This window comes from Rattus norvegicus, chromosome 8 (assembly GCF_021556685.1).
Source record: "Rattus norvegicus strain SHRSP/BbbUtx chromosome 8, alternate assembly SHRSP_T2T, whole genome shotgun sequence".
Classification (NCBI taxonomy): Eukaryota; Metazoa; Chordata; class Mammalia; order Rodentia; family Muridae; genus Rattus; species Rattus norvegicus.
Window position 1 is genome coordinate 118125001 of NC_141541.1, and position 23872 is coordinate 118148872.

A 23872-nucleotide genomic window follows, 5' to 3' on the forward strand; every position below is an offset into this window, starting at 1 on the left:
CCTCGGTAGAAATGCAGAAGTCGGGAAAAGGGTTCCCGCAAGGATGCAGTGCCAGTCGGAGATAAGGATGATGTGCCGGCACGGGAGGGGAGGGCCATCCTAAGGGAAAACGCCTGGCCCGACCTGTGACGGAACCCGGGGAGGGACAGGCGCGCAGGGGGCGTCACGCGCGGGCAGACGACGGAGATGCGCATCGAAGGTGTGCTCACCTTCTTCACAGCAGACTGGAAGTGAAAGTCACCGGCCTCCTTCAGGTCCAGCCAGATCATGGGCATCCGGGGCACGGCCTCCATTGCGGACAGCGCTTAGCCGCCCCAGGGCCGCTCCCCTCCCAGGTCCAGCAGCAGCCTCAGCCGCGCGCGCAACCCCGCCCCTCCACGCCGGAAGCTGCTCGTCACGCGGAATGACGCAGCCTCCACAAGGCCTGCTGGGAGGTGCAGTCCAGCCCCCCCCCCGGTAGTCCTTTGCACATGCGCTGTCCTCTTTGCGCATGCTCAGTCTTCTCGCGCGAAGGGTCTTGGGTGAAGGGAAGAGCCAATCCACGGTGAAGGGGCTTCTGGGAATAGTGATCTCCTCCACTAAGCTCTAGGCTTCGCTGGCATTTTCTGTTTTGCGTAAAGCTGTTCTTCCTCTTGGAAGGGTCCTTCAGAAACTTACCCATGAATTTGTAATTCCAGATTTTCAGAGCGGCGAAGGACGGTGACAGGTGCTGCATTAGTGAATGGCGAGTGTGATGCTGGGGAGAGGGGACGTGAAGACAGCCTTGAGCCATGCAAACTGTATGGTGGGGTAGAACCCAGGCTAAGAGTGTCAAAGATTCGGGTTGGGGATTTAGCTCAGTGATAGAGCGCTTGCCTAGGAAGCGCAAGGCCCTGGGTTCGATCCCCAGCTCCGAAAAAAAAAAAAAAGTGTCAAAGATTCATCTGTCAGCGGTGAGGGGGCAGGGACACTGCTCCACACCACCACCTTCTGCGGCCTGAGTTCGTGATTTTTAGTAGGGTACATTTAGTAGCTAAGGTAACACCTAAGAAGGCTGTGACTCTGGAAGGAACTATACAGTGACAAGTATTCGTCTCTGCAGACATCTGTAAAACAGGAATTTTAAAGCTATGTGTATGTTGCTAAATTTTAGACATAAATAATGGAGTCGTTCGTGCTATGTGGCTCCTATGATCCCAACACCCTAGAGACTGAGGGAAGAGACTTAGGTCATTTCAAGGCTGAACTGGGCTACGTAACAATACGTTATTTCAAACAAATTTTAAAGACGGGAGAAAGTAGTATGTGGCCTTTTGTAGTCTTTTAGGAGACCGGTGATTGTGGCTTTGCATGAAAGGGTTCTTTGTTGTTATTGTTGTTTTATTTTTCTTTTTTTCGGAGCTGGGGACCGAACCCAGGGCCTTGCACTTGCTAGGCAAGCGCTCTACCACTGAGCTAAATCCCCAACCCCCCCCCCTTTTTTTAAAGTGGGTAGATAGCTCACTTTGAGCAACATCTGAGAACTATTTTGAAAACGAAAGTATCCTAAGTTGTGGTGGGTATGTGTTAGGGAATGAGATCAAAGTTACTTTCCAAGTTTCAGCCTGGTGTAGGTGGATGGCTGCCAGGCTGTTACCTGACATGAAGAAATTGAAAGGAACATTTAGAAGGGAGAGCAAAACTTCAGGTCTGGTTTGTGTGAAGATGAGGACAGATGCATTTAGAAGCAATGTAGGGCACAAGAATAAAGAATCTGCATTCATAAGACAGGTTTCCCTGACCCAGGTAGGGCCCAGGTCCTCTTAGCACAGAAGTAGCAAAATATTTCCTACTCTGCAAAAGACTTACCTTCATGCCACATGGAGACAGCAAAAACAAAACAGTGTTTTAGTATTATTAGGAGTATGTTAGGGACTGGAGAGATGGGTTAGTCATTAAGAACACTGGCTGCTGCTCTTCCAGAGGACCTGGGTTTGATTTTCAGCATCTACATGGCAGTTCCCAGCAGCCTATAACTCCAGTTCCAGATCTGAAGCCTTCTTCTGGGCTCCATGGGCACTGCACGTATGTGGTACACACACATATGTATGTTTCAAGCAAAACACTTATACACATACAATTATTTAAAAAGTGAAATTTAAAAAGTACGTTAGACTGGGGAGATGATTCAGAAGGTAAGGTGTTACCACACAAAAGACGGGAACTTAAGTACAATCCTGGGAATCCATGTAAAGGCAGAAGAAGGATTGAAAACTGGCTCGACAAAGTGGTCTTCTGACGTCCACATGTGCACCGTGGCCTGTGTACATCGAGTCCTTCCCCCCCCGCCCCCCGCGCTCTCATCCACTATGCGCATGCGCAATAGAGCTAATTTTTGAAAGTCGGAAGTCAGCTGGTGTAGGTGTTCATTCTGTGTCTCTGCTTTCTGGATGCTATGAGGTGAATTCTGCCATCAAGTTCCTCCCTACGATAATTTGTTGAAGCCCTTGAACCTATGAGGCAAAACAAATCTTCCTTTTGGCTTTCAGGTATTTTTGTCACAGCACTCAGATTTGAGAACAAAAGGGATTGTTTGTGCGGAGAGTTTCATTATGAATTATAATGCTCTGGAGATGGATAGTGGGGGTGGGGACAACAGTGAGTGTGCCTAACAGCTGTAGCCTTCAAATGGTTAAAATCGTAAGGTTCACATTGATATGCTTTACTGCAAGACTGGGGGTGGGGGGAATGTAAGATCTTTCACTAAACTATCCAGGGGTGGGGAGCACACTCCTACAATCCCAGCACACGAGAAATAAATGTATCAGACTGAAGGGCAAGTCCTGCCTAGTCTCTGTAGTAGACTCCAGGCCAGCTTGGGCTACATTAGAACCTACCTCTAAACAAACACTGCAGGTACTTTTTCTGCAAAACTCAGGAACAACAGTTGAGTCCCAGCTGGGAGGAAGCCCTGTGAGCACAGTATTGCTGAGCAAAGAGAGGCAGCTGCTTAGATCCCAAGAATTAGGCCAGGAAGGGATCAATGTGGCTAGAACAGGGAGCGGGCAGAGGAGTAGCAAGTCTTAATCCTTGTAGGACAGACCATCCAACCAAGGGGCATTCCAGTGGGTGGCACTGCAGGAAAAGCTCTAGGATTCAGAACGGCCAAGTAACCGAGTCTGCATCTTGAGCATCCTATCCCCACTGCCTGTCTTTCCCCGAGCCTCACTACTTATTTGGCAGTGCCAGAGCTTGAAGCCAGCTTGCTGTGTTAGGCAAGCACTCTCACCACTGAGCTCCACTTCTATCCTGCTGTCCTCTGTAGAATGGCTATCCCTGTCCCCAAATGGTACTTCTCAAGTTAAACTACTACCAACACGAGTGTGAGTCCTGGGGGATATACACAGTTGCTATAACAGAGTACCATGGACTGGGCGAGCCAGGCAGCAGGAGGTTAAGGCTGGGACTGAGGCCCAGCTTTTGCATACTTTCCTAGCAAACGTGAATCCCTGATGTCAGCACTCAGCTACAGTCAATGCTATGAAAGTATCAGAGAGCAGGAGATCCTTCATAGATGTCGAATGCTGACGCCAGGGGTAGGATGGGCTGGGGAAAGCGAAGAGGTAGAAGGGATGCCCCAGGTTAGAAAGGGGCAGAGGGGGGTTGGGGATTTAGCTCAGTGGTAGAGCGCTTGCCTAGGAAGCGCAAGGCCCTGGGTTCGGTCCCCAGCTCCGAAAAAAAAGAACCAAGAAAAAAAAGGGGGGGGGGCAGAGGATCCAGTTTCGTCCTTCCCTCCCACTTACCCATTTCCCCAGCAAAGCAGGAAGTTAGAGGTAGCCTGAGCTCCAGTGGTACGTGGGAAGAGTTGGCCCCATCACCAGGGGGCAGCAAACACCACATTAAGCGAGGTCAGCTTGTTCTCTCACAGCCTTCCCTTCCAGTAAGCTGCACGGCCGGGTAAAGACACACTGAAAGCCTTCCTCCTGTTACCAATGTGCAAACTCAGAGTCTGGGTTTGGGGAGTTGACCACCAAAACTCCCCCAGCAAGTGAATGTAAGAGTTCAGGCTGGAAATGGGTCCTTTATTCAGCCGATTTTACTTGACTCCACTTCAGGGTCCCACAAAATGTTTTAGGTGCTGTTGAACAAAACAAGTGAACATCTCTGCCCTCAAGAAAGCATCAGGAAAAAAAAAAAGGGCCCAAGACACGGGCACAGCAGAGACTCTGCATTTGGAAGGCTGAGGTTTGAGGCCAACTTGGGCTACTTAGGAGAACCCTGTCTCAAAAGAAGCAAAAGAGGAAGGAAAGAAAGATGAAGAAATTAGGAGAAGAGGAAGAGAAAGAGGTGGAGGAAAAGGGAGAGAGAGAGAGACAGAGACAGAGAGAGACACAGAGAGAATATATACAATGTGGATAGAAACTTACATGGACAGTCAAAATCATGTGAAAGATGTCCCATCTCCTCAGTAACTTGGGAAATGCAAACCAAACTACACTGAAATGCCATTTTCAGGTTGGTGACTATGACCCAGTTAATAACTCATGCAGTCCTTGTCAGGAGTGAGTTACTTTCATAGTACAGTTAACTTAAACATTTTGTTTGTTTTCAAGACAAGGTCTCTGTGTAGCCCTGGCTGTCCTGGAACTTGCTCCATAGACCAAGCTGGCCTCAAACTCACAGAGATCTGCTTGCCTCTGCCTCTCGAGTGCTTGAATAAAAAGGCAGGTGCCACCACCACATGGATCAAATTGGCACCCTGGCCCAGAATTCCCTTCCTGTTTGTCTGTGAGCTCCAGAAAGAGTCCAAACTACCCTAAACAGGAAGCTTTGAGCTTTCTCTCTGATGCCTCCCTTGACTCAAAATCCTGAATCATGGGGTTGGGGATTTAGCTCAGTGGTAGACCGCTTGCCTAGCAATCGCAAGGCCCTGGGTTCGGTCCCCAGCTCCGAAAAAAAAGAAAAAAAAATCCTGAATCACTTCTTTATGGAGCAGGGAAACAGGTACAGAAGAGGAAAGGGGGGGTGGTGAGGACAAAGTTCTAACACTACTGTTCTGACTCTCCTGGTCTCAGATTTGGCAAAACTGAGGCTGTAGCCGGAGCCAGGGCAACCCACCTTGCACTGCTTTCTTTCTAGCCATCTCCCAAGTTCTTGACGCCTGGGAGAAAGACTCCTTCTTCACACCTAAAGAGGGTGGACTTGCCCCAGCAGGGAGCAAAGGAGCCGCTCCTCTCTCCTCCTCTTCCTTCCAGACAGTCCTGAACTGTTGAAAAACTAAAAGAATTTTGGGCATTTTTCCCTGGGAAAGGTACCAATACAGGAGATTTTCAAGTACCTTTGAGGAGGCCTATCCAGGGGAACCAGAACACGGTCCTGGCACCTAGGGTCACTTGGCCAGCAGATGGCTCAAAAGCCATAGTATCGACCAACCTTGACTACTGGCTTCCAATCCTGTACAAAAAAAGCCCAGCAGATTCCAAAATGTGGCTGGTTAGGCTTCCTTTTTATTTTTCTTTTCTTTTTAGCTTATATTTTGAATTTCTCTCTCTCTCTCTCTCTCTCTCTCTCTCTCTCTCTCTGTGTGTGTGTGTGTGTGTGTGTGTGTGTGTGTGTGTGTGTGTGTGTGTTCTGCATGTATCACAGCCTAGGTGTGGAGGTCAGAGGACACCTTAAGGAAGTTGGCTCTCTTCTTCCACCATATGGGTCCCTGGAACGGAACTTGAGCAGCAGATTCGGCAAGGGCAAGCAAGCGTCTTTTTTGTTTTTCATTTTGAGACAGACTCTCGCCCGGCCTAGGCCGGTCTCAACTTGGTATGTAGCAAACAATGTCCTTTGAACTCTGATTCTCTCGCTGGCCTCCACTTCCGAAGAGCTGAGATTGCAGGGACAACCTTGCCAATCAGTGGAATTCCTAAGGCATTGTTTATTTATTGGGGAAGAGGGCCGTTCATGCCATGGTCCCTGTGTGGAGGTCTGGGGACAACTTGCCAGATTCAGTTCTTTCCTTCCACTATGTGAGTCCTGGGGGTCAAACCTGGGTTGTCAGGTTTGGTAGGAAGGGTGCTCCTTCTCACTTAATCATTCCACCAACCCCAAATCCTTTTTTTTTGGGGGGGGGAGACTGTTTCATTTGGGGATAAGGGATGCTTTTGTACTTATATCTCCACATGGAAAGAAAACATCAGGGGATTTATCCCTCTCATGCCTAGAACAGAGTTGCAAGTTTAAATCACCGATAGGATCTCCAGGTTCCAGAGCCTTCAAGATTGTTTCCACTTCTACACACATACACACACACACACACACACACACACACACACACACACACACACCTCTGTCTGGTACCAGGCAGCAAAGAGTAGCTCAGTCAAACATAATTGAACATTGCAGGGAGTGCCTACAGGTTGGATAGGACGCCTTCAGATGTGCCAAAACTACTGGGTCAGGGCTGAGGTTAGTTGGGAGGTAAATGTACCCAGGGATGCCATTCCGCCTGTAGATAATGGCTCCCCTTATGGTCAGACACCGGTTTAGAACATCAGGAAAGGGGGAAAGGCCTGTCAGGTGTGTCTTCATGGGAGCTGTGGCCATATCCACTTTCCTCATCCGACTCACCTTGCTCAGACCACTTGAGCAAGGCTTCCTTCCAGAATCTGTGTCCATCTCCTGACCACACATTACAGAAATGTGAGGGGGAGGCCTGAGAAGGGAAAGGCTTTCCCAAGGGCCCACAGGAGCTGAGATTCGTCTTTCTTCACTCAGCCGTCCTTATGAAATCATTGGCTGGGTCTGATATTAGTTACGCAGGAATAGATGGGCATACAGAAGTTGGGGTGGGATCACCCACCTGTACCTGACCTTTTGGATGCCCACCTTCATAGATTTCAGATTTCTTCTGGGGGTGAGGGTGCTCTTCCTGCAAGTGCCCATGGTCACTGAGCCTCTCTTCACCCCTACCGCCCTACATAGAACCTGGGTCCTCTGCGCGAAAGCAAAAGCTCTTAGTCAAAGTCTCTCTCCATTCTTTTTTTTTTTTTTTTTTTTTTTTTGGTTCTTTTTTTCGGAGCTGGGGACCGAACCCAGGGCCTTGCGCTTCCTAGGTAAGCGCTCTACCGCTGAGCTAAATCCCCAGCCCCGTCTCTCTCCATTCTTACAGGCCTTTTTTCTTTGTCAATCTTGGGGACCAGATGAGTGTCTCAAACTTACGGAAGCCATGGCTTAGAAATCTGCAGACACCACTGAGTCTAAAGCTTTGACTAAAAAGTTCTTCAGTTCTGGGGATTGTAACCCGGCATCCACACACGCCGGGTGAGTGCTCCAGCAATGAGTTGCATCCCTGACCCCTAAGGCCTTGAATTTACTGAGCCCTTTACCCTCTAATGGCAATCTTATACTTTTTTTCTTTTAAAAAAAAGATTTCTTTATTATACACAAGGACACTGTAGCTATCCTCAGACACACCAGAAGAGGGCATTGAATCCCATTACAGATGGTTGTGAGCCACCATGTGGTTGCTGGGATTTGAACTCAGGACCTCTGGGAGAGCAGTCAGTGCTCTTAATTGCTGAGTCATCTTTCCAGGCCAATCTTATACTTTTTAAATTAAAAATTTAAAAAGATTTATTTTATGTGTTTGCCTGAGTGTATACAGATGCCCTTGGAAGCCAGAAGAAGGTGTCAGATGCCTTGTGACCTTTCATGTGGATTCTGAGGGGTGAACCTTGGCCCTCAACAAGAGCAGCAAATGCTGACCCGTCTTGTAGCCCCTTTATTAAATTTTATATACAATATATTCTGTTTATATTTCCCCTGCTCCCAAATCCTCTCAGGTCCTCCACACCTCTCTGCCCACTGAACTTTATGGTCTTTCTCTCTTTAAAAACAAAACAAGGGCTGGAGAGATGATGGCTCGGCGGTTAAGAGCTCTGACTGCTCTTCCAGAGGTCCTGGGTTCAGTTCCCAGCATCCACATGGTGGCTCACAACCATCTGTAATGGGATCTGATGCCCTTTTCTGGTGTGTCTGAGGATAGCGACAGGGTACTCATATTAAATAAATAAATAAATAAATAAATAAATAAATAAATAAATAAGAAAAATAAAAGCAACCCGGGGTCTTTGCCTCCCTCTCCCAAGTGCTGGGATTATGGGTGTCTGCCACCACTCCAAACCTGAAGTATAAAACGTTTAGTGTTAAAACAATCGTGGGAAATTTGCATAACTGTAATTTAAAATGTGCAAGCTGTGAGACTCTTTGACAGCTCAGCTACTCAGAAGGCAGAAGCAGGAAAATTACCTGAGCCCAGGCCACACAGAAAGACTCCATATCTTAAGAAAGAAGGAAAAGGGGCTGGGGATTTAGCTCAGTGGTAGAGCGCTTGCCTAGGAAGCACAAGGCCCTGGGTTCAGTCCCCAGCTCCGGAAAAAAAAGAACAAAAAAAAAAAAAAAAAAAAGAGTCCGGGTTCTTAACCACTGAACCATGTTTCCAACTCTCATCTGCTCACTTTTCTAAATTCTATCTCAAATAGTGTTACTGTCCCCTCTCCATCTCTTCTTTGGACACCAGCCCAAATCTTAAGCATGTTTGCCCTGACCCCCTGGCTTTCTCAGTGTCTTCTCCGAAGGCTCCTCCCCTCCCCCGGCCCACACATACCTTCTACAGAGGCTTGCAGACCCTCACTCAAAAGGGATGGTTTTAGAACTAGCCTACCCTATTGCTCTCCCCTCCCCCACAGTGAGAAAGGAATTGATTAAAGAAAACTAGAAAAGAAGCGTTATAAGGATTTGGATGAGCATTTCTCTAAAGACAGACAGACACTGAGCACATGAAAAAAAAGCACGCTAAAAAGAATTAACCATTAGGAGAATGCAAATCAAAGCAACAATAAAATAATATTCCATCACCAATATTCCACTCAAGAAGCTAAGAGGTTCTTGAATTTGAGGTCAAAATAACCTTTTGAAACAGAGGTAGAGTTGCAAGATGGTCATTCGTTTTGAAACAAAGATAAGGTTGCCTTTTCCTGGGTCAGATTGTGCAGAGCCTTTTATAGTTGAGGTTACAGTCGATGGGGCACAGCCCAGTCCTTGAGAAACAGACGTTTAATCATAAGCAGGGATGAGCCTGATTTCCTTACTGTTGGATGGCTTTAAGCCTAAAATGGAGTCTGGTTCATCACGCAGTGGCTCCTCAGCCGTGGGGCGTCTGGAAGGACAAAAGCCATTCCCACTAACAGAAAGGGGAGGCCTATCTCCTCTTTCAAGCTGCTTCCTGGAACTGCTATACCCACAAACAGGAATTCTTGTCCCTCTGCACAGTGAGCTGCTGGAGCGAGGACGCTGATGTCAACTCTGTGAGGTGCTGGAGGGCCATGGATTAAGTTTTCAAAGTTTTATTCTTGATCTCATCCAAAAGACTCAGAATGGCTGATGGAGGGATGGCTGGTGGGTAAAGGTATTTGCTTTGTAAGCCTGATGCTCTGGGACCCACATGGAAGAGAGAGCAGTTAGGAACCAGGCGCTGCCCCAGCCACCTTTAGTGACATTCAGCACTGGCACCTACATCACCACCGGCCGCCACATGCAACACATTTCCACTGTTACCAGAAGTTGTGCTCCCATTATAGAGCCCCTGCCATAAAGGCCTGTGCTCCCTTCTCTCTCTCTCTCTCTCTCTCTCTCTCTCTCTCTCTCTCTCTCTCCCAGTCTCCCTCCCCTCACTCTCCTCCTCTCCCCCTCCCTCTTCTGTCATGCCTGCTCCATAGACCACTCACAAATAAATCTCTTACAATAAGTCTTTTTTTTTTTTCCTTTTTTTCGGGGCTGGGGACTGAACCCAGGGCCTTGCGCTTGCTAGGCAAGCGCTCTACCACTGAGCTAAATCCCCAACCCCACAAATAAGTCTATTATGAGATCTGCTGCGTGGTGTGACTTTGTGGTGTTCTTTGGCCCCAATGTGCTAACATCTTCTTCCGTCACGAAACCCTAACAAGAGCCAGTTCCATGAAGTCGTCCTCTGATTTCCACACTCATGTCATGGCTATGGGTGCATGCACACATAATAAATAATAAAATTTAATAAATAAATTTTATTTTACTTATTTATCGAGACAGGGTCTCACTGTGTAGTCTTCCCCGGAACTCCTTATGTAGACCAGGCTGGTCTTGAACTCACAGAGACCCTCTGTAAATAAGCCCAGTGAGGTGCAAGTAGCCAGGCCCCACCCCAGACTTCCAGTCCTTGAGATGAAGCTCTACCCTACAGGGGGAAAAACCGCCCAAGACCAGCCCCAGAATCCCACCAATCTCTGAGCTTGTCCCAAGATCAAGTCACAAAATCCCACCAATCCCAGGCCACCCTGGAAAGCTCCCCCAACCCAAGAAACTCTATGCAAAGCCTGCCTTCTGCTCAGTTCTTTGCTGCTTCTCCCTTCCCCTGACCCCCAGCATGAAGCAGCCATTTTCTTGTGTCATTCCCAATAAATCTTGTGTGATGGTTTGTGCAGTGTTTCTTGATTGGCTTCCTACAGCTAGGATCCCTTTTTCTCAGAGCTCTAATACTTATATCCTCCCGCCTCTGCCTACTAAGGCTGGAACTGAACGTGTGCACACCACACCACACCTTTACTTTTAAAGACTGAGTCTTACTGTGTAGCTCTGGCTGTCTTGAGACTCACTTTGAGAACCATTCTGGCCTTGAACTCACAGAGATCCATCTGGCTGTGTCTCCCAAGTGCTGGGTTTAAAGATGTCTGCCACCTTACCCAGTCCATATGCAAAACTGAAAGGCCAAGAAGTGATGGCATTCAGGGTTTTAAAAGTTCATGTATTTTAAACATGGAGTTAACACTGTGGGTATCCCTTTGAGTGTGGCTTCAAAACATCTCTCTGTGAACCTGGATGATGGACTCAGATGTGGAGTCCATGGGTTCTGGGCAGCTAAATTTGGGGTCAAAGCAGAAGACCCAGGCAGAGACAGAAGAGCTGTGAACTGGCAGGTCTGGAAGGGGTTACAGGGACACTGAGGCCCAGAGTGAATAGGTGTGCCCAACCTGCCCACAAGTCTCTTGCTCCTAGCTTAGGGCTCACTTTGATGTCCTGGTCTATTGCCCAAACCTTCTTACCTTTCGTGGCCAACAGTGTTTTGTAACATTGGCTAATATTTGATCTCTAGCCAAGTAAAGAAGGGGCCTTCTTTCTAAAGGCGCCAGTCCTTTATGTCATCAGAAGTTCTTTGGCAAGGCAGCCTCAATATCACCTAAATAAAAGGGGCCAAGAGTGGTAGTGTGTCAGAGACAATGGCAAGGTTGTGGAAGACCTTCATGTTGGTGGTGGCTTTGGCTGTGGTCGCCTGTGAGGCCCATCGCCGACTAAGATATGAGGATATTGTTAATCGGGCCATAGAGGCATACAACCGTGGGCAGCGAGGAAGACCCCTCTTCCGCCTGCTAAGTGCCACTCCACCTCCTGGTCAGGTGAGTATCTGCCATCCCTGGGAGACAGGGATGTAGGTTTCTCTTACTTAGGCCCTGGGGATGTAGCTCAGCTGGTAGAGTTTGCCTTGCATGCAAGAAAGCCTGAATTTGAACCCCGGCCAGCACTCAACAGATGGAGGCAGGAGGATGCAAAGTTCGGGGTTAGTCTCAACTATGTAATGGGTTCCAGGCCAGCCACTTCTATTCACAGGTAGGACAGGTCTGGATTCTCAGCCTGTCTCTTGGCATGAGACATGAAGGGAAGGGATTTTTGTTCCTATTTTACACAAGGAGATATTGAAGGGCAGTCACAAGTGTGTCACACAACCGTTTGTGGGAAAGATCACAACCTCTCCTGAGGATGGCTTTGAACTGCTGATTCTCCTGCCTCCACCTCCCAAGGGTTGAGATTGCAGCTGTGTGCCACCCTGCCTGACTGAACCCTTTATTTATATCAGTCACCCTAACTGGCCTGGAACTTGCTATATAGATCAGGCTGGCCTTGAACTGCCCCAGTCTCCTGAGTGATGAGATTCAGGTGTGTACCCCTACTGACTTTACCCTGTAGGTCTCTGTTGTGGCCATTTAATAAGTCCTGGACTTTTGTGGACAGACTTGGACTAGACTGATGCAGGCAGTGTCATGTAACCCTCTGTGCTTTTGTCCCTGATCTGTAGAAGAGAGATGGTCATGAGTTCTCTGTGCTTCTTTAGAACCCCACTTCCAATGTCCCACTCGAGTTCAGGATTAAAGAGACAGTGTGCATTTCCACCACGGAGAGACGGCTTGAAAACTGCGACTTCCGGGAGGGCGGGGTGAGTCTCCTTCTTCCAGCTCCACGACTGCCTCGTGGGGGAAGAGAGGTTCCTCCTTCACTTCCTTCTTCCACATCACCCGGCCACTTCACCAGCAGTTGCAATGTTGAAGCCTGTTTTCAAAATCAGATCTTTGGGCCCAGAGATGGTTTGGTGGGTTTGAAAGAACCAGGACCTGTGTGGTGGAGAGAGCTGACTTCCCCAATTGTTCTCTGACTTCTATAGACATTACTCTCACACTACCCAAGTAATTAAAGAAAAAAAAAAAAAAAACAACAGACTTTCTTTTTTTTCCTTTTTCTTTTTCTTTTTTTTTTTTTTTTTTTCGGAGCTGGGGACCGAACCCAGGGCCTTGCGCTTCCTAGGCAAGCGCTCTACCACTGAGCTAAATCCCCAACCCCCAGACTTTCTTTAATACCCATTCTTACTATAAATTATTGCCATAATTTACAGCAGCATGGGGCTCAGTGGTGAAGCCTTATTTAGCACGTACAAAACCTTGGATTTGATTTTCCTGGTGCCATCAAAAAGAAAAAATCAAAATGACAAAATGTCCGTAATCTACCTAGAGTTGTTGCTGTTTAAAGACAGAACCAGAAAACGAACATTTTAAAAATGTTATTTTTGGGGTTGGGGATTTAGCTCAGTGGTAGAGCGCTTGCCTAGGAAGCGCAAGGCCCTGGGTTCAGTCCCCAGCTCCGAAAAAAAGAACCAAAAAAAAAAATGTTCTTTTTACCATTCACATTTAAAGTAATGGTTAAATTTACTGACTCAGGACTCAGGACTCAGGAACAGGCACCAGTTGTTGGTGTGTCCTCACCCACAATCTTCAACAAACATGGTTCCTCTGGACATGGTAACTTATGGTCACCTCTCCTGTAATTGTTTATGTGCATGTCCTGTCCTTTATATTAGTGAGTGAACATCTGTACCTCCCGGCCACTCTTTTCTGGGTCTAGCTTGCATCTCTGGTTTGACAGTTCCTGCCTCTTTCCAGAAATGTGTTAGGGTGCCTCTAGCTCTTGTCCCATTTACCTGCAGGAGGAGAGAAACTGCACAGGTGAATTCTCCAGAAGGCAGTGGTCAACCTCCTTGACCTTGACCTGCGACAGGGATTGTCGTAGAGAGGTGAGCAGCTTTACTGCCCATGTCCACTTCGGGCCTCTCACCACAGAGGCCCCATCCTGAGGTGACCCATCCCCTCCTGCTGCGCTCTCTCCTGGGCTCTGGGAGAGACTGAGTTGCTGCAAACACAGGGTCTTCATCTGAAAAACAGACCCAGCCAAGCCTTTTCCAGCAAGTGCCTCAAAAAGTGTGGCATGTCCTATGTCAGTATGGCTTAGATCTTCCCACTGTTAGGAGAGGGAGAGCTTGGAAAAGCTCTAGAGGAGACTCTGGGGCTCCGGAACATCAAATTTCTGGCCTCAAGACAGCCTGTGCAAGCCCACCTCCCCTAATTCAGATCTGCTCAGGCCCTGTGGCCCCCCATGGATGGAGGCCAGGCCTCCATGTTTCATCATGCCCTTGTAGCTGATGCTTCTGTTGCTTCACCCTCTTCTTGAGGGGAAGACCACAGGCAGGTTGGGAAAGGACTCTCTCTTCTGTGAAGGTGGTAACTATCTGGCATCTTTCCTGCAGGTTTCCCAAGTGGCCACTTTTAGTGATAACAAGTCAGATGACTCCGAAAAGGACAAGTTAGAAGGTCTGCCCCCTCACGCCAAAAACATTTATGAAAACGCCAAGTACGATATCATCAGCAACATCCTGCATAACTTCTAAGGCTGGAAACAGGAGGGGGTGCTGCGTGCCTCTGTGACCTCCTCTTGACTTCCACTGCCTATCTCCCCCTGCTGCCTTCAGGGCCCGCCCCTGCTTCCAGCCCTTCCCCGGACGCCCCTCTCTAGAGTAGCTCTGGCTCCTAAAACAACCATACCTTTGTCCATTTGCTTCCTTCTATGGAACTTCCTGTCTTACCCTCTATCCAAAACTCTTATTGACTCCTCAAAGCCCAAGCTCAAAAGTCCCCTCCAGCAGGAAGCTTCCTCACTCTCCCAGAGTCAAAGTCCTTCCCATGGGCTGTTCACTCATAATCCTCAAACTTACCTGCTGTGTCCCCAGCCAGATGACACTCTGTCCATTCACAGCTGGGCCTCCTGGCCAGTTGCAGGTGGCTGTGCTCCTGGCATCCTGGGAGGACAAAACCCTGTAGACTCCTGCTCTCTGCTTAGTCACTGAGATACCAGATGCCCCTTTACATACAGACCCCTTAAGGGATGTGGCAGGTGGGAGGGCGGGGTGTGGTCAGGTCACCTGGAGTGAGGCTTGTACGAGAACGTCAATAAAGTGCTTTTGAGAGTCATGAGGACGTGAATGAATGAAGCACAGGAGCTGGAATGGCTGAACTTGGAGTGAGGAGACGGATGTGCCAAGCTCTGGGTCGGGGCTGAGGAGATCCAGACTCTGTGAGGCCAGAGAAGTCGTCATGAAGAAGTAAGGGGCTGGCCAGGTGGCTCAATGGGTAGGGGCACTTGCCACCAAACTGGATAGATAACCTGAGTTCAATCCCAGGACCTATATGATGGAAAGAGAAAACTACTGAAGGTCATTCTCTGACCTCTGCACATGTGCTGTGGCATGCATGTGCAATGCACATATGTGTTCATGCTCTCTTGTGTGCAAGTGAGCGCACACACACACACGTTCACACAAAATAAAAATGTAAATTTTTTCCTAACTTTTAAAAGAGGGGAACTGGGTATGGAGACAGAGGACCCAGGAAGGCAGAGTAATCTGTCCCCGGTCTCTTTGGCTGCTTTTAGTTCCTTAGCACAAAGTTCACAGTCAAAACTTTAAACTTTCACTCAGCAGACACTTACCCTCAGCACTCTGGCCAATTATAAATGTCTGCATGAATACTGACCTCTGTCCATGGCTGGAAGCAACATTCATCTACGAGTACAAGCATATACATATTTAGAAGGTGGTTTGACAACATGCCTTGTAGAAAGACAGCAGTAGAAGGGCCTGTAAACAGTGAGCTACAGGCTTTCGGCCAGGTTTACAGTGTCCTACGGATCAGGCCTCAAACCCAGTCTAAAAGCAGCTGGCTGGCTACACACAGAACCTTTACACCACTACTTTACCAAGGCTCATGGCACTTGGTGGGTCAGTGTCACAGCACGTAGGGTTGGATGTAGGCATCCCACTCAAGTCTTTTCTCCACCAGTGGCCTGCCCAGCACCTTCTGGTACTGTGAGAGGAAGTTTTAGGTCAGTTAGAGCCTTATTTCTCTATGCCCTATAACAAAGTATATTATGTCTTCAGCAACAGGGACATTAGCCTGTGTTGTTTCTGGAGGTTTCTTGGGCCTCTCTGGCCAGTAACTTCTAGGGACTTGGTGCTGAGATTTTCATTAATAACTCTTGTCTTTCATGGGGATCATTATCCAGTCATTCAAGGGCATCTATGTTCAAACTACTATTTTTTTAATTATAACTCTAGATTAGTTTATAAAGTAGTGAGTTTCCAGCTGGGCAAAGGTGGTACATGCCTTTAATCCCTGCACTTGTGAGGCAGAGGCAGGCGGATCTCTGAGTTCAAGTCCAGCCTGGCCTATAGAGTAAGTTCCAGGACAGCCACAGCTATGAACAGAAACCAAAAACCAAACCAAACCAAATAAACAACAACAACCCCACCCCCAAATCAAACAAACAACCTCCCACCTCCACACATACACACAAAGCCCAGAGAGTTTCCATAGGGGTTTCCATACACTTTTCATATTGGTTAACCCTTCCCCACCTCCTCTTCACCCCATACCCCAATCCCAGTTTAAACCTTTAAATCCCACAATTCCCGAGCCCCACCACACCCCTTCATCATGTACTCTACTGTCCTTTTTTCTCTTTTTTAAAGTATTCTCTTGATTTCGGTGACAAATAAGCCTCAAGAAAATTGGTTCTCATAGTCTAACATCCTTGCCACCTAAATCCTGTCATCATGCTTGTAACACAAGGGCTGAGCCATCTCCCAGCCCAGGACTTGACCTTAAAACATTACATTTTTAATTTTAAAAATGTGTGTGTGTGTGTGTGTGTGTGTGTGTGTGTGTGTGTGTCCGTATTAGTGTGTATCATGTGTGCAATGCCCTTGGAGGCCAAAAGAGGGTGTTGGGCCCTCTGGTGCTCGAGTTACAGGCAGTTTTGAGATGGGTAATGTTGTCGATGAGAACCAACCTTGGGCTCTCTGGAAGAGCATGACGCTCCTTTAACTGCTGAGCCATCTCCCCTCTCTCCCTTCCTCTTTCTTTTTCTTTTCTTGAAATAGGGTCTCACTATGTAACTCTGGCTGTCCTGAAACAAGGCTGGCCTTGAACTCACAGAGACCAACTTGTTCTGCCTCCCAAGTGCCAGGATTAAAAGTGCGTGCCACCATGCCTGGCCTCACGCATAATCTTACATGCTTTTTTCCCAATGACTTCTCTGTGTGCCAAGGTTCCAGACACTAGCTGTACCTTTATGGATATGCTGGAGTGGACTGGAGGTGCTGGACAGTCAACATGGCAGCTGGCTATATCCCACCGGGGAACTAGATCTACAGTTTTGAGGTGGTTGAGGGACAACTTGAGTGCTGTGGCAGTCTGGATGGGACCAAATTCGCAGCAGCAACAGGAAATGCAGTCTCTGCGCATCTTCCACTGGCGTCTGTTTGTAGGAAGTGAACGCCCAGATGCTATTTTCCTGTTGCTGGTGCAACGCTATGACCAGGGCAAATTATAGAAAGAAGAGTTAATCTGGGCTTAACGGTTCCAGAGGGGTGAGAGTCCATCGTGCCAAGGCACTGTGGCACAGGGTGGCAGACATGGCAGCAGGGACAGTTGAGAGCTCACATCATGATCTGACCCAGAAGCCAGAGGCAAAACATTTGATACCTCGAAGCCTGCTGCCCCCAGTGGTGCACCTCCTCCAGCAGGGCCGCATCTCCCAATCCTTGCCAAGAACTCAAATGCCTGAGACTCACAGGGGATGTCTTATGCAAACCTCTCAAGGTTGCTTTTGCTAGAGGTTCATTTGGCTTTTCCCTTATTTTCATGGGAATGTTTGTAATTTGTTTAATATACTTTTAAACCAAATCAAATATTGGCGTGATTTACTTCCAATATTTAAAAATAAGTCAGGAGAGGGCTGACTCGATTTGTTAAGTGCTTGCTGTGTAAGCCTGAGGACCTGAATTTGATATCGGGCATCAGGGGGGGTAAAAAAACAACACAAAACAGTGGATGTGGTGGTGCGCGGCCGACAATCTCGGCACTCGATTGGATGAGCTTCAGGCTCAGTAAGGAGCCTGCTTCAAAATTAAAGGTGGAAAAGTGCTCAAGAAAGACACCTGCTGTCAAGCCCTGGCTTCTACACACATGCACAGGAATGAGCACGCATGCACACGCGCACACACACACACACACTCAGGAAAGTGCAAGAGTATTAGGAGTGTTCTCTTTATTTCTCTTTGGTTTCTTAACACGAAAGACATGCGTCCTATAAATAAAAAGTTTCCTGTGAAACAGCTGTGGGAGAAGAGGGTCAGGACCCCTCCTCAGTTCCATCAGAGGCTGGTCTTCAGCTCTCTTCTGCTTGTGATCTCTGGAGAAGCCCAGAGTGAGAAGAGATGAGGAAGGACAGTGGCCAGACCCCATGGTCCTGTGGTGGTGTGTCAGACCCACCTCCTGTTACATTCTTTCCAGTGTCCTTGGGTGATATCTGCTTTCCCATGATCCTACTGTTCTAACACTAGTGAGACAGATCAGCCACCTGCCCTCAGGCAAGGGAGTATAAAAATGTTCCTGCTTGCTCAAGTGTGCTCAGAGCTTAGATTAAAACACTGACCTGGTCGTTCTTGGAAACACTGTCTCGGTTTAGCCTCTATTCTAGGAGGTGGGAGTGGGTGCAGGAAGGCTAATCAGACAGCAGCAGGCCGGGAGGAGATGACGTATCATCTCTAGTGATGTAGTCTGCTAGCATCAGAAGGACCCAGGGGGCCCGTCTGGGAGCCCGCTGACTGGTTCTCAGCACCTTCACAGTCGAGGCTGGGCAGTACATTCACAGGACTTAAGAGGAACGTCATCCTAAAGGACCAAGAGGAAACCAAGACCCACAGTCCCCCAGAGTCTACCTCAGCAGGGAAACTGAGGGGCAGGAAGAAATGCTGGGGTTCCACTGGGAGCCTAGTTAAAATTTATCAGTTATCAGATTGTTCTGTCGTTTAAGATAAAAACATTTTCAAGTGCTTATAGCAGAGGCCCAGCTCTTGAGTCGCTGGACCAAAAGTCCTTCCTTGTGACTCTGTGGCAATTGCACACACTGGCAAACCTGATGGTCTGGGGCAAGGGATCCCAGCAGGCTTCACGCTGCACCTTTCTGAACCGTCCTCTAGGCCGATCCAGGTAGGCAGCAAAGGGCAAGAAACCAATCAGGTGGTCAGTGGGACCCTAAGACCCAGTTTGGGGCTAAAAACAATTATATTCTCTAGTCTCCGCTGGAAGAATTTTCGGAAAGCAGATTTTGGCAGCAGCAGTTGGAAGTCTGCCCCACTGCCCAGTGCACTGGTAACAAAAAGTCTGCTCTCTGGGTCCTTCTGTGCTGGGTTAAGGTCCCATCCAGAGGAAGGAGGAGCATTGAGTCTCTTCACGAGGTCATTTGCCAAGATTAGAGGAAGAAATAGAAAATCTCTTCCTTGCAGCAGCAAAAGACATTTTTTTAGTCTGTAGGCCTTTATATCATGACGCCAGCGTTCATTGCTTGAATATAAAGGCCCATCTTGCTGGTCAGTCTGACAAGGGCTGGAGAGAAGGTGGACACCCAGGGTTGGCAAATGGATGGAAAATAGGGGAATGGCAGGGCAGACAAGTCACCTGACCAAGCTGGTCCATGGCTGGTGGGAGCAAGCCCCTGGTTAGGTCCTAGAGGTACAAATGGTCGATGTGCTCCAGAAGCATCGCGATGAGGAAGTTATTCAAGGATGGTGACTGGTAAGTGTTAATCTGGGCAGACATGTTGTTTCCTGCTGGCCAAAGAGGGAAAGGATTATGTGGGAGTGGGGATCTGTAGGAGCGCTGGCTGGTGGTGGTAGGTGATCGTGGGGTGACAGCTGGGAGCCTGGGTAGAGAAGCATGGCAGTAATTTAACTGGCTCCCTAAGCCAATGATTTAAAAAGTCCTGTGATGGTGGGTGAGGAGACCAAACCCCATGAGCACCTTGCCACAGGTCAGTCAAGAGTGCCCTGATCTCAGACACACTGTGGGGCTCAGAGGGAATCCCAACTGCTTTAGGAGGACTCGGGACCCTGGGATCCGGATGTGGGAGTGGATACCACTGTTGTCGTGTTTGATGGTTTTCCATTTAAATGTGCGTTTGCTTTTAGTGTCTTTTATGTTTTCTTCCTGTGAAAAATGTTCACTTCAAGTCTTTTCCTTCCAGTCTCTCTTGAACATTTTCTGACATTTCCTCCAGTTCTCTCCAGCACCTCTACGCCTCCTGTTTCTACGGACAAGTGGAGAGAGACCTCACTGGATTCCCAAAACATCAGGCACGGGGAAGACTTCTGTTCTCCCTGCTTGCTGGAGACAGAGAGCGAGTCCTCTGTGTCCATGGCGGAAGGAAGGCCTGTGTGCACGCACGTAGCTCGCTGCTCTAGCTGCACCACCACAGGCAGTGAGAACACCAAGGTGTCCCTTCTCCCCAGCTCTACCCACTTCCCAAAAGGCTTGGACACTGTGGCTTCCCATGGCGAATTGGCCACAACAGGGCTACAGACAGGCAGGGAAGGAGAAACATCGGCTGGAAGACCTCCTGCACATGAGCACTCGCTGCCAGCTCGGTGGCCAGTGCTCGCTGGGCTTGGGCGCAGCCTGTGTACACGGATCAGCAAAGCACTTCCGTGTTACTGGCTGTGGGACCCAGAGGGACTCCTGTCCTGTGCTGTGCATCTTGACAACCTAAGGTCACAAGGGCAGCACAGTGAGAGAGGACTTAAGCACCTGGAAAAACTGTCCCTCTGGCAAGCTCACATTACACCCTGTCTTCTGGTCCACCACTGCCTATTCTGGGAGGACTTACCCCTGGAAGGAAGCGCCTAGACTTGTACCAGATCCCTAACCCACCATATCCCATCCTCTCTTTAGATGGTGAGAAGAGGGATGCAGCCCACGCCAACCCCTCCCTCATGGCATGCCATGGGGGCCATAAATGTCCAGCGGTCCGTCTCTGGGTCGTACATCTCCACCGAGCTTAGGTTTGACTGCCCATCATAACCTCCCACTGCGTAGAGGCGCCCGCAGCTGGCCACGAGGGAGACCCGACTCCGGCGTGTGTGCATGGGTACTATGAGGCACCACTGGTCTGCCACAGAGCTGTACATCTCAGCAATGCTGAGGAAACCAGAGCCATCGTAGCCCCCACAAACAAACATCTTGCTCCCCAGGGAGGCGGCACCATGTCGGCAGCGCTTGTTGAGCATGCTGGCTGCTGGGTGCCAGGTGGCCGTGTGGTGATTGTACTGTTCCACCTGCAGCAGGGAGAGAGGCGCAGGACAACACGGTCAGAGGGAGTTCAGTTAGCATGTACCTAGCCCCGCCGCCAGCTCTTTACAGATGTGTACCTGCTCTAACGCTAAGCTGATACCTTCTGGGCATATGCGGGGAAACAAAGGATTTTCTCAAGGAAGGGTTTCCAGATGATGGCAGAGCGGGAAGGAGAGTACTGCCTCAAGCCGCTGTCCCCAGCACTTTCTGCCTTGGTCCTGACTGACTCTGGAGTCCCTACTGTAAGACTGCTGAGCCCAGCAGAGTGTCCAGAAGAACAGTTTCTGGCATTTGCTCCTGGCGTATGACTGGGCTTACTCTGCAGAGGGCTTCCAAAGGCTTTTTCAGCACCCCATGGACAAGCATGTTCATGAATGGGGCAAATTCAGGATGACTGCACCATATACTTCCTTGTGTACGTGGGCTGTCTAGAAGTAAAGAGTTTTAATTTTCAAGATTTATCTACTTATGTATATGAGAGCTCTTTTTGCATGTACACCTGCATGACAGAAGAGAACATCAGATCTCATCACAGATGGTTGTGAGCCACCATGTGGTTGAATTGAACTCAGGACCTCGGGAAGAGCAGTCAGTGCTCTTAACCACTGAGCCATCTCTCTAGCCCACTGTTTTTGTTTGTGTGGTGCTGTGAACTGAGCCCAGGTCTTGTGCATGCTAGACAAGAAATATACAGCTGGTCTACACCCCCATCCCAGGGCTGAATTTGAAAAAAAAAAAAAAGAAAAGAAAAAAAAAGAAAAGAAATTCAAGGATGGAGGCAGTCACCCAGGAGGGGCCAGACTCACACTGCTGAAGATCTGCAAGCCGTCGTGGCCTCCTGACACATATATCCTGCCCTCGAAGACTGTGACCCCAGCGGCACTCCGGTTTGAGCTCATCGGAGTCACCACTGTCCACCTGCAGAAACAGTGGAAAGAGCAGGGGCATGAGATTCGGTGTCCTGGCCTTCCGAGACAGCCTAGCCGGGAACAGGCGAACATTTCTGTCTTCCTATATCCTGATAGTTTCACATCTCACTTCTCCCGGCACCCGTGCAGATAACACTGCCTGCTGCTAGGCCTCTCCCCCGAAGTCTCAGGCCCACAGCCAGTCAGTATAGCACCTGAGATCAGCACCCTCAAACAAGACCTGCTGCACGCAGCCGCAACGGCTGTGCATTCCTTGGTCTTGTTAATGAGCCCTCCACCTACCTGGTTACCCCACTTATGAAGCTTCAGAGAGTGTCACAGGCTTCTCCCTCTCTCAGCATTCATGTGCCTGGCAAGAACGGGTTAGCTGACTTCCTAGTCTTGCTCCCACTCCTAACACCACTTGCCTGGCTCTGACCACTGCTCTGGCCTGCTTATACATGGCCTTCCTTTCAGGCCATCTTTGCCCCAATCCCACACAGCAAGGGGAGTCGAATTGCTTTTCCAGCAGCTGTACCATGTGGCTGAAGGGGTTCCTCACTGTCTTCTTCCGGGCAATGCACAAGTTCCTCAGTGTGGGTCTGTTTGTTTGATGTTGTACCTGGAGCCCTATGTGACCCTGTAGAGCCCTGGCTGTCTTAGAACTTCGTAGACTGGGCTGGCCTCGGACTCTCTACCTCCACCTCCCTAGTGCTGGGATTAACAGCATGTGCCACCATGCCCAATTCTGTGTTTGCTGAGGAAAGCTCTTATTCTGTAGCTCAGGCTGGCTCTGAACTGGAGGCAATCCTCCTGTTGTAGCTCTCAAGTGCTGAGATTACAGGTTGAGCAACCATGCCCAGCTCTTGCTGTGCTTCTTTACCCTGTGGATTTTATCCACTTTCTAGTTTCTTATTTGACCCCCCTTCTTGCCTGCTGTCTCCTTGTTTAGGATAAGGATTTACCACTGTTCAATTTTTTTAAAATAGATGTGTGAATACGAATGTGCTTGTGTGTGCAGGCACACACACATGTGTGAATGTGCACGCGGAGCCAGATACGTACTCTCCTCAGAACCATGTCCACCTCCTTTCTTTGAGATGGCATTTTAAAAAAAAAAATTTTTTTTTTTTTGGTTCTTTTTTTCGGAGTTGGGGACCGAACCCAGGGCCTTGCGCTTCCTAGGCAAGCGCTCTAACCACTGAGCTAAATCCCCAACCCTAAAAAAATTTAACTTATTTAAAGTATATGAGTACTCTGTCTTCAGACACACCAGAAGACAGAATCAGATCCCATTACAGATGCTTGTGAGCCACTATGTGGGTGCCTGGAATTGAACTCAGGACCTCTAGAGTGCTCTTAACCGCTGAGCCACCTCCCCAGCCCCGAGACACAGTATCTTACTGGCCTGGAGCTCATCTATTAAGCTAGACTGCCAGGCCAGCAAGCTCTGAGGGATCCCTGTCTCTACCTTCTCAGCCAGGATTGCAAAAATGAGCCGCCATGCCTGGCATTTTTGGACTCATTCTTGCAAATATTTTATAGATGTAAACCGTCCCCTCAGCCTCGCTGTCTGTCTTGTAAGTCCACCTTGCAGCCCTGCCCTACAGCGATGAATGTTCCCCACACTGTGCGCTAGGAGCTCCAGACACAGACCTCCAGGGAAAGACGATGACAGTGCACTCATGGCCTTACCAAACTGAGCACCAGGGGGGACCTTCCTACCTGATGACAACCAAAGGGAGCACCGGGGAGGACCAGCCTCCTTTCTATTTGGTAAGAGCCGCAGTCAGTTGGTTAGGCCACAGAACACTGGCTTTGAAACATGCTGATGAGTTCGTTCAACCCATCTGCTCACACTCTGTTCTCTAAGACGGGAGGATACAAACACTAGAATGAATAATTCAGCCAGCATTGCCAGTGTTTCTAGTGTTCCACAAAAGCAACCTACATGATTGGAATGGGTGTTACAGAAAACACAAGTTTAAACAGGATTCCTCACTGCCAGATTTTCGAGAACTTTTGCAATGTCACATGTGTGGCAGAAAGACAAGATTCTGAAGAAACAGATACCAACAGTGCCCAGGCTTATCTGAGCACACAGTCCATTCCGGGCCTCACTGGTGTGGAACAAGCTAC

The 23872-nt window shown here is 48.8% G+C and overlaps 3 protein-coding genes across 7 annotated transcripts in view; 1 reads left to right on the forward strand and 2 right to left on the reverse strand.

The window, feature by feature from the left end:
* Ptpn23 (protein tyrosine phosphatase, non-receptor type 23) overlaps positions 1-324 on the reverse strand; it is a 22528-nt gene extending 22204 nt beyond the window's left edge. The window contains 1 exon segment of the mRNA NM_057204.2: positions 210-324. Coding sequence (NP_476552.2) covers positions 210-293 — 84 coding nt within the window. The 5' untranslated portion in view covers positions 294-324.
* Positions 325-11245: 10921 nt separating this feature from the next.
* Ngp (neutrophilic granule protein) lies at positions 11246-14608 on the forward strand. Its single transcript, NM_001106862.1, is given in 4 exon segments — positions 11246-11435; positions 12149-12250; positions 13292-13378; positions 13889-14608. Coding segments are annotated over 4 exon segments (507 nt in total). The 5' UTR covers positions 11246-11258; the 3' UTR covers positions 14030-14608.
* Positions 14609-17728: 3120 nt separating this feature from the next.
* Klhl18 (kelch-like family member 18) overlaps positions 17729-23872 on the reverse strand; it is a 58428-nt gene continuing 52284 nt past the window's right edge. For 3 of the 5 annotated variants that reach the window (XR_015626706.1, XM_087562409.1, XM_087562408.1), the window contains 2 exons: positions 21632-21743; positions 17731-20809 (listed from right to left, as the gene is read on the reverse strand). Coding sequence is in view for 4 of the 5 variants with exons in the window: in XM_087562409.1 (XP_087418535.1) it covers positions 20423-20809; positions 21632-21743 (499 nt within the window). In the remaining variant the exon portion in view is untranslated. 5 annotated transcript variants of the gene reach the window in all.